This window comes from Scyliorhinus canicula, chromosome 10 (assembly GCF_902713615.1).
Source record: "Scyliorhinus canicula chromosome 10, sScyCan1.1, whole genome shotgun sequence".
Taxonomy (NCBI): domain Eukaryota; kingdom Metazoa; phylum Chordata; class Chondrichthyes; order Carcharhiniformes; family Scyliorhinidae; genus Scyliorhinus; species Scyliorhinus canicula.
Genome location: NC_052155.1, coordinates 67825134 through 67838563, shown reverse-complemented (window position 1 = coordinate 67838563; position 13430 = coordinate 67825134). Strand labels below are relative to the sequence as shown.

General features: G+C 45.0%; 1 protein-coding gene across 5 annotated transcripts in view; it reads left to right on the top strand.

Annotated features, from left to right (window-relative positions):
- Positions 1-652: 652 nt before the first annotated feature.
- LOC119972436 (serine/threonine-protein kinase H1-like) overlaps positions 653-13430 on the top strand; it is a 163893-nt gene continuing 151115 nt past the window's right edge. For 3 of the 5 annotated variants that reach the window (XM_038809128.1, XM_038809127.1, XM_038809131.1), the window contains exons 1-2: positions 653-952; positions 9133-9799. In XM_038809128.1, coding sequence (XP_038665056.1) covers positions 726-952; positions 9133-9799 — 894 coding nt within the window. In that variant the 5' untranslated portion in view covers positions 653-725. The remainder of the gene's footprint in view (positions 953-9132; positions 9800-13430) is intronic. The other 2 variants (XM_038809129.1, XM_038809130.1) reach the window with 1 other exon arrangement.

Below are 13430 nucleotides of genomic sequence, written 5' to 3'. Positions count from 1 at the left end.
GCTTCTTGGCATTCGGCTGACACACAGTCCAAGTCTCCCATGCATAAAGCAGAGAGGGCGGGGCCATTTCTCTATAGACTTTCAGTTTGGGGTCATGAACTTGCTCCTCTTCATACCCAGGCTGATGTTCGACGCCGTCCGGCCAACTGAGCTAACTATTGTGAAAGCAGCGCCTCTTTGAAGGGGCAGTCTGCAAAACAGGCAGTGATGTGAAAGTTGGGTTAGTATTAATTGGTGCAAGTTGAAGCCTCAGTTTGTCTACATTGGGATGATAGGGCGGGAAGTTGAGGAGCCAATGTAATTTGTACCGGCTTCTGATATAAAATAAAAATATCACAGAGGCGGGAACTCTGAAATAAGAAATAAAAAAGCACTGTTATTATTATGTTCTGGCACTGCTCCGAGGCACGGGGTTTGTTACACATGCTGTGATAAAGGTGGAGAAAGGTCTCTCCATTTCTAAGTTGGAACTATCCTGACAGGGTTTCCTTCTATCAGCTCACTCGGCACGCCCACCCACTCACTCCCCTGCGCCGTGTTTCTATTCGGGTGGATGGTGAAGACCCGCAAGGTGGCTGGAAGCTCTCTCCCTCTCGGGTCGCTTGGGGGCAGTGCAATAAGTCTCATGCAGCGCGCCAGGAGAGAGAGTGCGATCACAGGGTGAGTGAGCAGCTCGGGGTCTGCAGCGGCCAGATGCAGCTCGCTGACTGCACCATGTCCGAGTGATGGGCTGCGGGACGAGTAAAGTGCTGCCAGAGCCGCCGAGGAACTGCTACGTGGATTTTGTGAAGACGGTGGTGAAGTGCAAGCCCAAGGTGTGCGATGAGGGGCCGCTGAAGCCGGGATCCAAGGGAGTGGGCAGTGGGCAAAGCGAGGCCAGCTGCTCGGATGAATCCAGGAGAACCAGAGTGGCCAAGTACAGAGCCAAGTTTGACCCGAAAGTGACAGCAAGGTAACTAGCACAGTGGGCAAATCCGTCCCCAACTTACAGATTCATTACCAAGGTTATAACTTTAACCCCCCATGTTATTTAGCTGAGCAACAATTACTAATGTGTCATCAATACATTTACAGCGGATTTTCAATCGTTTTGCGTTGGTGGACAGTATAAACGTTTGAAGAAATGACTACATTTGAGTGGGTTTTTTTTACCGCCCCCCCTCCCCTCCCTCCTGAAAGTTCACACTCACATACCCCTCAGCTCAACGTGTGCCCCCCCCCCCCCCCCCCCCCACACACACACACACACACTCTGAGCTCACCTCTGCTCTTTGACTAGGATTAGTAACTAGGGAAATGCATGTTAACAATTCAGAATGAACTGGGATCAATCTGTGCTGCCTAACTAACATTCAGCCAGGAGATGTTTCTGGTGCAATTTAAACTTGATTTCAGTCTCTGATTCTGGGGCAGACATGTCTTTAACTGTAAACTCTTGTCTGCGCCTAATAGGAACATAGGAATTAGGTGCAGAAATAGGCAATTCAGCCCTTCGAGCCTGCCCCGCCATTCAATCAGATCATGGCTGATCTCTTGCTGGTCTCAAATCCACCTCCCTGCCTGTATCTGTGATGTGAAATTAATGTGGAAATGTGAATTAATGTGAAAGCATGGCTCCAATCTCTGGATTGTTTGCCGAGATTGCTGTTAAAGCTGTATAGCCCATAGTCCAGAATACCACCAATAAGAATGAGCAATTTGCGAGTCACTGGCTAGTTTAAGGATGGAAGAAGGCATTTTGTTCAGAGAGGGGACATTGGTGAGAGAGTCGCTGGACTTCACATTTATACACCCTCCGAGCAGAAGTGGCAGAATGCTGCAGTTTCCTGGCTTAGTCTCCGAACTACAGAATGATCAGTCGGCCGAGCAGTAGAGGACTTGGAAAAAGGTGACAGAGGCAACTGAAAATATAAATGGGAAGTGCATGGCTGCCACTAAAGTAATAAATAAAATAAACTACATGAATGTGGAATCTTTATCATCCCATTCCAAGGAAGATGGTTATGATTGTCGGAGGCCAATCATCTCAATCCCAGGATGTCAGTTGATAATCTCCTATAGGCCCAACTATTTTCAGCTGCTTCATCGATGATTTTTCTTCAATTGTAAGGTCGGAATTAAGTGGGGATGTTTGCTGATGATTACACAATGTGCAATATCATTCTTGACAGACAACCTACATAAAGCAAGAACTGTGCAACATTGAGGCATGGCTAATAATTGGCAAACAACAAGTGGTAGGCAGTGACCATCTACAACAAGCGAGAATCTAATCAATGGCATTATCATCGCTGCATTACCTCGTCATCAACATTTTGGGGCTACCATTAATTAGAAATTGTACTGGACCATACTGGTAGCACAATGGTTAGCAATGTTTCACTGTTCACCGCATCAGGGTTCGATTCTCGGCTTGGGTCACTGTCTGCGGAGTCTGCACGTTCTCCCTGTGTCTGCGTGGGTTTCCTCCGGATGCTCCGGTTTCCTCCCACAGTCCAAAGACGTGCAGGTTAGGTGGATTGGCCACGCTAAATTACCCTTAGTGTCCAAAAAGGTTAGGAGGGGTTATTGGGTTAGGGGGATAGGGTGGAAGTGAGGGTTTAAGTGGGTTGGTGCAGACTTGGTGGGTGAATGGCCTCCTTCTGCACTGTATGTTCTATGTGTCTGCGTGGATTTCCTCTGGGTGCTCCAGTTTACCCCCCCCCCCCCCCCCAAAGTGGGAACACTCCTCTATGGGGTTCCCAGGATACCTTCCCCCATTTCCAGGCTATTCTAGCCTCCACCTTCACGACCCCACCCTTTACCCCCAACCTTTTATGACGGCCCCTTTAAACCCACTCTTCCCCCCCCCCCCCCTTCATAAATCCCCAATCTTCCCTTTCATGGCATGGTTCCCCCCTCCGGCCCTGACCCTTGGCAGTGCCACTCTGGCACTGGCACCTTGGCAGTGCCCTTGCTAGCCTGGAACCCTGGCAGTGCCAGGCTGGCAGTGTCAAGGTGTCCAGGTTCCAGAGGGAGAGCCAGGTTTGCGTGGACCAGTACTAAATGGTGCCTGGTCGAGGCCTCGCTGGGGTTGTCGTTAGATCCCAGGCGCCGGGAGAATCCGGTGCATGCTTATTTAAGTGAGCCTAATAGCTCATTTAAATATGCTGACCTAGATCTCACCCAGCATGAGTAAGATCCAAATCCCGAAGTCTCGCGAGGTTTGGTTGAATCTCACAAGACATGTCGAGCATCGTAAATCTCGCAAGATTCAACGGCCTCATCACAACATCAAGTCGGGAGCAATGAGGCCGGCAAATCGTGCCCTATATTGCGGTTATCTCGCTGTCACTGGATCAAAATCCAGTGACAATCTAGGGGCTGGTTTAGCTCACTGGGCTAAATCGGTGGCTTTTAAAGCAGACCAAGCAGGTCAGCAGCACGGTTCGATTCCCGTACCAGCCTCCCCGGACAGGTGCCGGAATGTGGCGACTCGGGGCTTTTCACAGTAACTTCATTGAAGCCTACTCGTGACAAGTGATTTTCATTTCATTTCATTTCATTTCAAAATCCTGCATTTCCCTCCCTCCCTAATAGTGCACAGGTGTACTTAGATGGAAGGAATACAGTAATTCAAGAAAGCATCTTACCACCAGCATCTCAAGTGCAGTTGGAGATGGGCAACGGATTCTGGCCGTGTCAGTGAATTCCCACACCCCAGGAAACATTTTTTAAAAATGATCCTATAGTTAGGACTGCTGTTGATTGGTCAGTTCTGCATGAGTTTAGTAATAAACAATCTTTTTGATGGTCTCATTATTCAACTTGTTTGTTCACAATTCATCTTTATATCTGCCCCAGCCACTCTAGAATTTTTAGAATTATACAGAACTAATGAGTACAGTTAGAAAGCAATGTATGGACATTGGAAACAAAGCCAAACAGCCTTGTCCTGGCACCAATTGAAGGAGAAATTGAGGATAAAAGCAGAATAGGAATTTTAAAAATTGGATATAATAATAATCTTTATTAGCACAAGTAGGCTTACATCAACATTACAATGAAGTTACTGTGAAAAGCCCCTAGTCGCCACATTCCGGCGCCAGTTTGGGTACACAGAGGGAGAATTCCGGCGCCAGTTTGGGTACACAGAGGGAGAATTCCGGCGCCAGTTTGGGTACACAGAGGGAGAATTCCGGCGCCAGTTTGAGTACACAGAGGGAGAATTCAGAATGTCCAAATTACCTAAGAGCACGTCCTTCAGGACTTGTGGGAGGAAACTGGAGGGCCCAGAAGAAACCCACGCAGACACAGGGAGATCATGCAGACTCTGCACAGACAGTGACCCAAGCCGGGAATTGAACCTGGAACCCTGGAGCTGTGAAGCAACAGTGCTACCCACTGTGCTACCGTGCTGCCATGTGGATAACGTTGAGAGGTGGACTGAGGGAGGTTTGAGGAAAGCCAAAGAATAAACAAGACGAGAGACAGACAACAAAATTACTTTTAACTGATGAAACAAATTTGAACAGAAATTAAAATTATAAAACAAATGACCCCAAACTTCAAAAATATTTTAAATTAATTTTAATTTTACAATTTCTGCATGAGCACTTTCAGAGATATGGGGCGGAATTCTCTGCCCCCCCCGCAGGGTCGGGAAATCGCACGGGGCCGGCGTAAATCCCGCCCCCGCCGTGGCCGGAATTCTCCGCCACCCGGGAATCGGCGGGAGCGGGAATCATGCCACACTGATCGGCATGCCCCCCGCGGCGATTCTCTGGCCCGCGATGGGCCAAAGTCCCACCGCTGACAGGCCTGCCTCTCCCGCCGGCGGGAATTGGAGCACCTCTGGTGCCGGCGGGATTGGCGGCGCGAGCGGACCCCCGGGGTCCTGGGGGGGCGCGTGGCGATTGGACCCCGGGGGGTGCCCCCACGGTGGCCTGGCCCACGATCGTGGCCCACCGATCGGCGGGTGGACCCAGTGCCGTGGGGGCACTCTTTTTCTTCCATCGCCGCCACGGCCTCCACCATGGCGGAGGCGGAAGAGACCCCCCCTACCACGCATGCGCCGGTGGTGACGTCAGCGGCCGCTGACGCACCGGCGCATGCACGAACCGGCGAAGGCCTTTCAGCCAGCCCCGACGCTGGGCGGCGGGCGTCAGAGGCCGTTGGCGCCAGTTTTGGTGCCAGTCGGCGTGGCGCCAACCACCCCGGCACAGGCCTAGCCCCTAAAGGTGCGGAGAACTCCGCACCTTTGGGGAGGCCCGACGCCGGAGTGGTTGGCGCCACTCCGCTACGCCGGGACCCCCCGCCCCGCCAGGTAGTGGAGAATCCCGGCCATGATTGTTCTCACACTGAAATTGCACCTCACACATACCTTTTAAGGTTATGAATCAATTATGGTTTCTGAGAAGGAGAAAGTGGCGTTCAGTCATTTCTAGAAAAAAACAAAAAAGGCATCAAAGCCAACATCCCAAGGATAATATAAAGCTCAAAACAAATGAAGGGAAGGCGAGACAGGAACCTGCAAAGAATCACTCTGAAAAGAATAAAGGACTCAATCTGTAAGAGATCACTTGCAAAGTGGTCAAAAGTTGTAGCATTAGCCCAACTCCCACCCCACCCCCACTTCCAAAAACAGTGGAAGTCACCTCGGACTATTTTGAATACATATATGAATGTGCAGCTTGCAGAACACCGACTAGGTATTAGAAATTATTTGTTTGCAACAAGGTCAACATTAGTAAAGTGAGCCATTTGGCTGAATATCCAATTCACTGAGTAGATTGGCGACTGACTTCAGCTGTGTGGGCCCTAAGGAGTGGAATTCCCTCCCTAAAACACTCTATCACTCTAGCCCACGTTCTTCCTTTAAGACACTCCATAATACTCAGCTCTTGTCCAAGCTTTTGGTCAGCTGACTGAATATCTCCTTGTCTGGCACAGTGTCAAATTTTGTTTAAAAACATTCCTGTGTAGTGCCTTGGCAAGCTTCGCTGGGGTATAAAGGTATTGAGTAAGTGTTGTCATTGTTCACCTGTTATCAAATGCGTCACACTTCTCAAACAGTCATAACGAGGAACCGGGTCAGAATTCATTGGATGGATCTAATAGCCAGTCTGGTGGGATTCAGGTATCAGCAGAGGGCCAATATTTTTGATGTTCACTTTACTCTTAAGGCGTACCTCACAGTGACTCATTCTATTGATTTAAAGGCAGGCATTCTGGGATAATTGTACCCCTTTATGAGTGCCCCAGTGTGAGCTTTACTTGCTACACTTTAGGAATGGAAGTGCATGCATTCCACCTGATTTTCATCATCCAGAATTAATGGATGGAAAAATGTACGAGCACATGCCAAATTCATTCAGGGTAAAGCTCTGTGGTGGAAGATCTTTCTTTCATAATATGCTTGACAATGAAGTCTATTATTCACAATATAATTGTTTGCAAGAAGTGAGAGCTAAAAGTTTAGAGCAATGTGCTTTAATGGAACAAATAATCTTCCATCGTCCCTAACCAGTTTTATATCATTTTTCTAACCTTGGTATATATGATTTACTTTATTTTCTATTGAAGATGTATTTAATAACATGTTCTTCATCAGCACTGCACTGTTATGCTTTCATTTTCTGAAATAAGCAGTTATTTGAAGCAAAAAATAATCTTGATTGATGCGCCATGCAGTATGAATGTCCTGATCCCTTGTGATGCAGTTTGTATTCAGGATGCTGCTGTGCATGTGCTCTTTTCTTCGCTGAAGCAGACTCCTTAATATGTTCCTGCTTATATTGCCTGGGGCTATAACCTTTTCAATCTCACCCATGCTGACATAAGAAAACAAAAATCAGAAATGTTAACAAAATATATTTGCCTACAAATCCAATCATGGCACACCTGTTTCACAGGTGAAAAACAGGAAGCTAGGGGTCCAATATATCAGGCCGTAAGTGAATGGCTATTCCATAGCAGAAGTGCAGAATCTTGTCAAATTAGTTTGGATTCCTTTGTAGGCTCGAAAGAGAGTCTGCCTGGAACTGGCACTAAGAACATTGTGTATGTGAATTAGGGGCCTAATGTCTATCTAATGTCACATTTGTGAAGTTGATTTGCTGCAATCAATTTCTAATGGCACCTAGCAACCATGCCAGTGGTCCTTAATTGAACCATTGTATGCTGCCACAGGGAGGCATGATTTTTGTTTGGACTACTGTGGAGTTGGCAAGAGCAAGAATGTTCCACAAGGCTGTATGTTAAATCTGTGGGCTACTATCAGCAAGCACGTATGCTTGTCTCCCGTGTCTGAACTAGCCAAATTGGCTACCTCTCTGTGGCTTTGTGCAATGTAAGATGGGGGCAGGATTTAATGGAAATGAAACAGAGTCCTGTGTCAAGTGCTTTTTGCCAGGTGTTTCCCGGCGCTGGCAGTGCAGAGTACAACCCCATTGTCAATCAAGACTGTTTCACTCCGGAGTCTCGGCGAAGAGCTCTCCGCTGAGGCTGCACTCCCATTTTCCAAGCATGGGCAAAATGCCACCCAGGCATCACCAGTCTGGTACCCTGGCAGTGCCCCAGCCAGGCTGGCAGTGTCACCTGGGAACCCTGGCAGTGTTGCTCATAGGGCCTTGCACCAAGCTGAAGCATCTGTTGTATCACTGAGTTATCATTGGACAATAGACCTGAAACGTTGGGCTACAATTGGACTCAAGAAAGTCTGAGAGAATTGGGTCTATTTTCTCTGGAGTTCAGAAGAATGCAAGGCAATCTCATTGAAATGTAGAACATTCGGAAGGGACTTGACAGGGTAGACCCTAAGAGATTTCTCCTGCTGATCGGGAAATCTAAAACATGGGGCACAATCTCAGTATAAGAGGCCAACCATTTAACACTGAGATGAGAGGAAATTACTTCTATCAAAGGATTGTAAATCTTTGGAATTCTTGGGCCCAAAGGGTTGTGAATGATCAATCATTAAATGCATTTAAGGCTGAGATAGACAGGTTTTTGGTCTCTTGGGAAATCAAGGATCTGGGGAGCGGGCAGCAAAGTGGAGTTGAAGTTTAAGATCAGCTGTAATCTTATTGACTGCTGGAGCAAGCTCAAAGGGCCATATGGTTTACATTCATAAACGTTTTGGTGAATTGTGCTACGGGTGATGATTTCCTGGTACCTGCAGTTTATCTAATGAGGATTGAAACTCATTGCTGTTAGTTGTCCAGCTAATGGCTATAATTTGGACAGACAAGAAGTACGTGGAGCCTATTGCAGTCAAGTTGGTCGAAGATAGCATACCTGATATTTAATATTGGAAAGCTTTTGTGGTATATTCTTTAATTGAATGTCTGAGCTAAACAGATACACAATATTTCAGGGTCATGTTTACAGTTGATCAGCCAATATTGAGGCACAAAACACCCCACTTTATGAAAGTAAATCTGATCTGTTCCTCCCAGTCATGTTGTCAGTGGGTATATCTGGAAACTAAAATAAAAATCTTCAGCGGAATTTTCCGTCGGCTCGATTCTCCAGTCCGCCGGCAGCGCACCCACGCCTGTAGGTTTCCCAACGGCATGGAGTGGCCACAATGGGAAACTCCATTGGCCGGCTGCGGGAACGGAGAATCCTGCTGCCGGCAGGGGCGCACCACGCAGGAGAATGAGGTAGGCGGACTGAAGAATTCCGCCCATTATTTTCCTCTATACTGCTAATTATACACATAACCCAAAATTATTATCCATATTTTCTTAGTAGTGCAAAATATGCTGCAGTTTATGTTGCAGGTTAACAACTGCCTTCCGTCTAATATTTAAGGTAATTTATTTAATGACTAATCTGCTATTTTTCCAATACTATGGACACTATTGGATAAGGAAATGTAGTCAGTAGGGATTAAGTTCATCGAGTAAAATAGTTACATTTATGATTAAATAATGACATTTCTTAACATGCACCTTTGATTTTGTTTCTGTCTTCTTAACCATTACATAGAGTGTTCTAATGCTATAGACATTGCTGTGATGTTGACATTAAAGTTTGACTCCAGTTGTATTTTGCCACTTGGAATTTTGGAACTACTGCATCTTAAAAGGCACTCTATATATAATGCTGACCCAATTTTGACAAATCTATACTGTTCATCTTCATCAGGTATGACATCAAGGCTCTTATTGGAAGAGGAAGCTTCAGCAGGGTGGTGAGAGTTGAACACAGAGCCACCAAACAGCCCTTTGCCATCAAAATGATTGAAACCAAGGCTAAAGAAGGAAAGGAAGTGTGCGAATCTGAGCTTAATGTGCTCAGGAGAGTGAGCCACCGTAATATCATCCAGCTGATCGAGGTCTTTGAGACGCAAGATCGTATCTACATGGTGATGGAACTGGCTACTGGTGGAGAACTTTTTGACCGTGTCATTGCCAAAGGGTCATTTACAGAGAGAGATGCCACGAGGGTACTGCAGATGGTTTTAGACGGAGTCAAGTATTTACATACCTTGGGGATTACACACAGAGATTTGAAACCAGAAAACCTTCTTTACTATCACCCAGGATCAGACTCCAAGATCCTCGTCACTGATTTTGGACTCGCCAATTCTGGGAATAAAGGTGGAGACTGGTCCATGAGGACCACATGTGGCACACCAGAGTACATTGCACCTGAAGTCCTATTGAGAAAACCTTACACCAATGCAGTAGACATGTGGGCTTTAGGGGTGATCTCCTATATTTTGCTTAGTGGAACTATGCCTTTCGAGGATGAAAATCGGACAAGGCTTTACAGAATGATTCTCAAGTGCAAATACAGTTATGTAGGTGAGGTAGGTGAAACTTTCAGAATATCTTGTTAAAGCTATACCTTTTACTTTTGAAGTTTTTAAAGCTTGAAGTAAAATTTCCTATTTATTTTGCAATTCAGTTTCCAATTCCACATGTACACCTCTTATAACATTCTGGTACATCTGAATCTTTCATCAGTTGGTTTCTTGTCTGTAATGTGGTGGGAAAGGACTTCTAAGGTAGAGTTTAACTGTCAGTACAACGTTGACTCCCAGCATTATCCCCACTGCCCACTGGGTGTCTGACACTGTCTTGACACACGTTGCATTCACTACTGTAGCTGAAAGGGACAGGCCAGCAACCACATTAAACAGAAACCAAAATCCCTGGTGTGAGGAGAGGAACAGAAGAGTTGAGATAAAGTGGTGCTGTAGTGTGCCCTTGTAGGAACATGGGAGCAGGAATAGACCATTTAGCCCCTTGTGTCTGCATCACCATTCAATGAAATCATGGCTGACCTGGGCCTTTGTCCCATATCCCTTACACTTACATCAATTTCAATTTGCAGAAGAGGATTTCAAACTTCTGCCACTCATTGTGCATAGAAATGTTTCCAAATTTCACTCCTAAAAGGTCTAGTTCTAATTTTTGGGCTACGCCCCTTGTTCTAGATTCCCCAACAGGAATTGTTTCTCTCTATCCATCCTTTGAGTTCCCTTTAATATCTTGAAAACTTTGATCAAAGCATTGCTTCTAAATTCCAGGGATGACAAATCAAATTTGTACAATTTCAGCTCGTAACTTAACTCTTGGGGTCCAGAATCATTCTGGTAAATCTATGCTGCACTATTGACAGGCCTATCTCCAAGACTAATATATCCTTACTAAGGTGTTGTGTCTAGAATTGCTCACTCTATCCAGATGTGCTCTAACTGAAGCTTTGTACATCTGTGGTATAACTTCTACTCCTTATATTCTAGACATCCAGATACATGCGTCAGCATCTATTAGTGTTTTTCATTATTCCTGTGTTGTTCATGGCATTTTAATGATCTATGTATGTGGGTGCTCAAATGTCTTTAAACTTGTTTCTAGCTTTCCACCATTTAGAAAGTAATACTCTATTCTTCTTAGGTCCAATTTGGATGACCTCACACTTGCCTACATTGAAATCCATTTGTCACAGTTATTCCCATTCATTTTATCCATTAAAAAACCCTTTGTAATTTAAAAGCAAAGCCCTCAGGAAATCTGAAATGAAAATGTTTCTCTCCCCACAGATGCTGCCAGAGCTGCTGAGGTTTTCCAGCATTTTCTGTTTTTATTAGCCCTTTGTTTTTTATGCTTCCATCTGCACTGCTAATTTGTGACAGGAAATCAATTCAGAAGGCTGTGGAGGCCAAATCACTGAGTGTCTTTAAGATAGGGATAGATAGTTTCTTGATTAATAATGGGATTGGGGTTATGGGGAGAAGGCAGAAGAATAGGGATGGGAAACATATCAGCCATGGTAGAATGGCGGAGCAGGCTCGATGGGCCAAATGGCCTAATTCTGCCCCTACGTCTTATGGTCTTATAAGAAAAAGGTTGTGATAGAAAATTGAAGCATGTGAAGGAGGGCGGGGTACTGTTGGTGGGGAAAGAGCATTGTGAAGTGCTGCTGAGAAAGGTGGAGGAAAGAAAGGGTATAATTGAGTATTATTCTTGGGGATCTTTAAACATCCTCCAACATTGCAAAGGATGATTCTGTTGGCAATGACTTTGCTTACTGTCTTTGTTCAGGCCTGGACCATTGTAACCTGAGGGACACTCCTGCTGATGTTGGGAAAGGGAATCTCCTCCTTGAGGACCTCCTCAAATATAACCTTGGTCAGCATACCTGAAATACATTTGATTTCAATGGAAATGAAAATCTGGACAGGTGTAAACAGGCAGCGGATTGATATTGCTCATTTTATACCATCGGCCAAAGTCCAAATTAACCCCAAAGCATTATTTAAAACAACTGGAAGACAAATAGATTATTTGTCTTTATTATAAATCATTCACTAAAGGATTAAATAAGGTGAAACTTGCCTCATTATGTGGCAAACTGACCACATTAATGCTAGACAAGGTTAGATTAACAAAGCTATTCGAAAAGAAGAGTTGAATTTATGTATAAAACAGCATGAAGTCACCCAAAACACTCCAGAATGTAATGTTTTGTGACTGTTTAAAACAGGTCACATTTAATAAACTTCATCTGTGTACAGATTTTATGCTCTTTGGTGTTCAGTACAATGGAAGAAAATTTCATAATAAAGTGCCACCTATTCTCACAAGCTCCTTACTGAGCTTGCTTGTAGAGAGGCTGTCATGATAAATGAAAAAAAAACAGTGAGCTTGGTTAATAGGATTAGAAAAAGCCAACTGCAATGTACTCTTATTAGTTTCCCACAGTACTGTGCTGAAATGCATTAACCAGAGAATGAGCTATGCTGATCCCCTAAGGAGCTAATTGACCTTTTAGGTTCTGAAGAAGAATGGCTGTATTTAAACAATATTAAAAGCCAGCGATCCTTATTTTGTAATAAGTGTGGAGGGTACTACAGAACTTGACATCGATTTAGTAATTATATTGCATTTACAAACTTCAAATCTCCTGAATACACTATTTGTCAGAACTAGTTCTCACACTATTATCCCAGACTTGAGCCTCAAGTAAGTTCTGAAAGGCAAAAGGAATGCTGACTTCAACGTGTTCTCAAGTGTTAGTTCTGTCAGCCCATGTAAGACAAAATTCATGTCCTTAATACATGGAGGTACCTGATCATTTTAGCCCAAAAAAGTAAACAGGAGGAAGAAGGGTATCATTTCAATCGATTAAGCCAATGGATCTTCATGCATTTTTTTATTCATTCATGGGATGTGGGCATCGCTGACTAGGCCAGCATTTATTGCCAATCCCTTATTGCCTTTGAGAAGGTGGTGGTGAGCCACCTTCTTGAGCTGCTGCAGCCCATGTGATGAAGGTACACCAGCAACTGAGAAGGAACAGAGATATTGTTCCAATTCTGGATGGTGTATGGTTTGGAGGGGAACCTGCAGGTGGTAATGTTCCCATACATCTTCTGCCCTTGTCTGTCTAGCTGGTAGAGATTGCAGGTTTGGAAGATGCTGTCAAAAGAGCTTCAGAGAGTTGCTCCAGTTTGTCTTGTAGATGGGGGGGGTGTTGGTTGCAGAACAATGTATTTTAAAGAAATGTTTGTAGTTTTCAGTAGGTTAACAGCAAGTCTTTATTAATTGTTTGTAATCATATACATGTAGAGAATAAAGGGTACAGGCAAGGAGGTACCTCCATGTCTAGGTCTTTTGTTTTAGAAAACATTTTATTGAGGCATTTATAATTTTAACATTTTAACACTCTAAACAACAGAGCGGTCCAACACACGCAAAGAACTCAGATTAACATACCCAACTTCCCCCCGCCCTAACTCCTAGCTACTTATATATTAGATTCCCTGCCCTTGTTCTTCACTGCTTGCCTCCCCTTCCCCCGCCCCACATTCCCTTCTACCCCCCCCCCCCCACCTCCCCCCCCCCCCCCCCCACCCCCCCCCCCGGGGGCCACTCCTGCTGACAGTCAGTTTTCCTTAAAGAAGTCGATGAATGGTTGTGAATCTGTAGTGA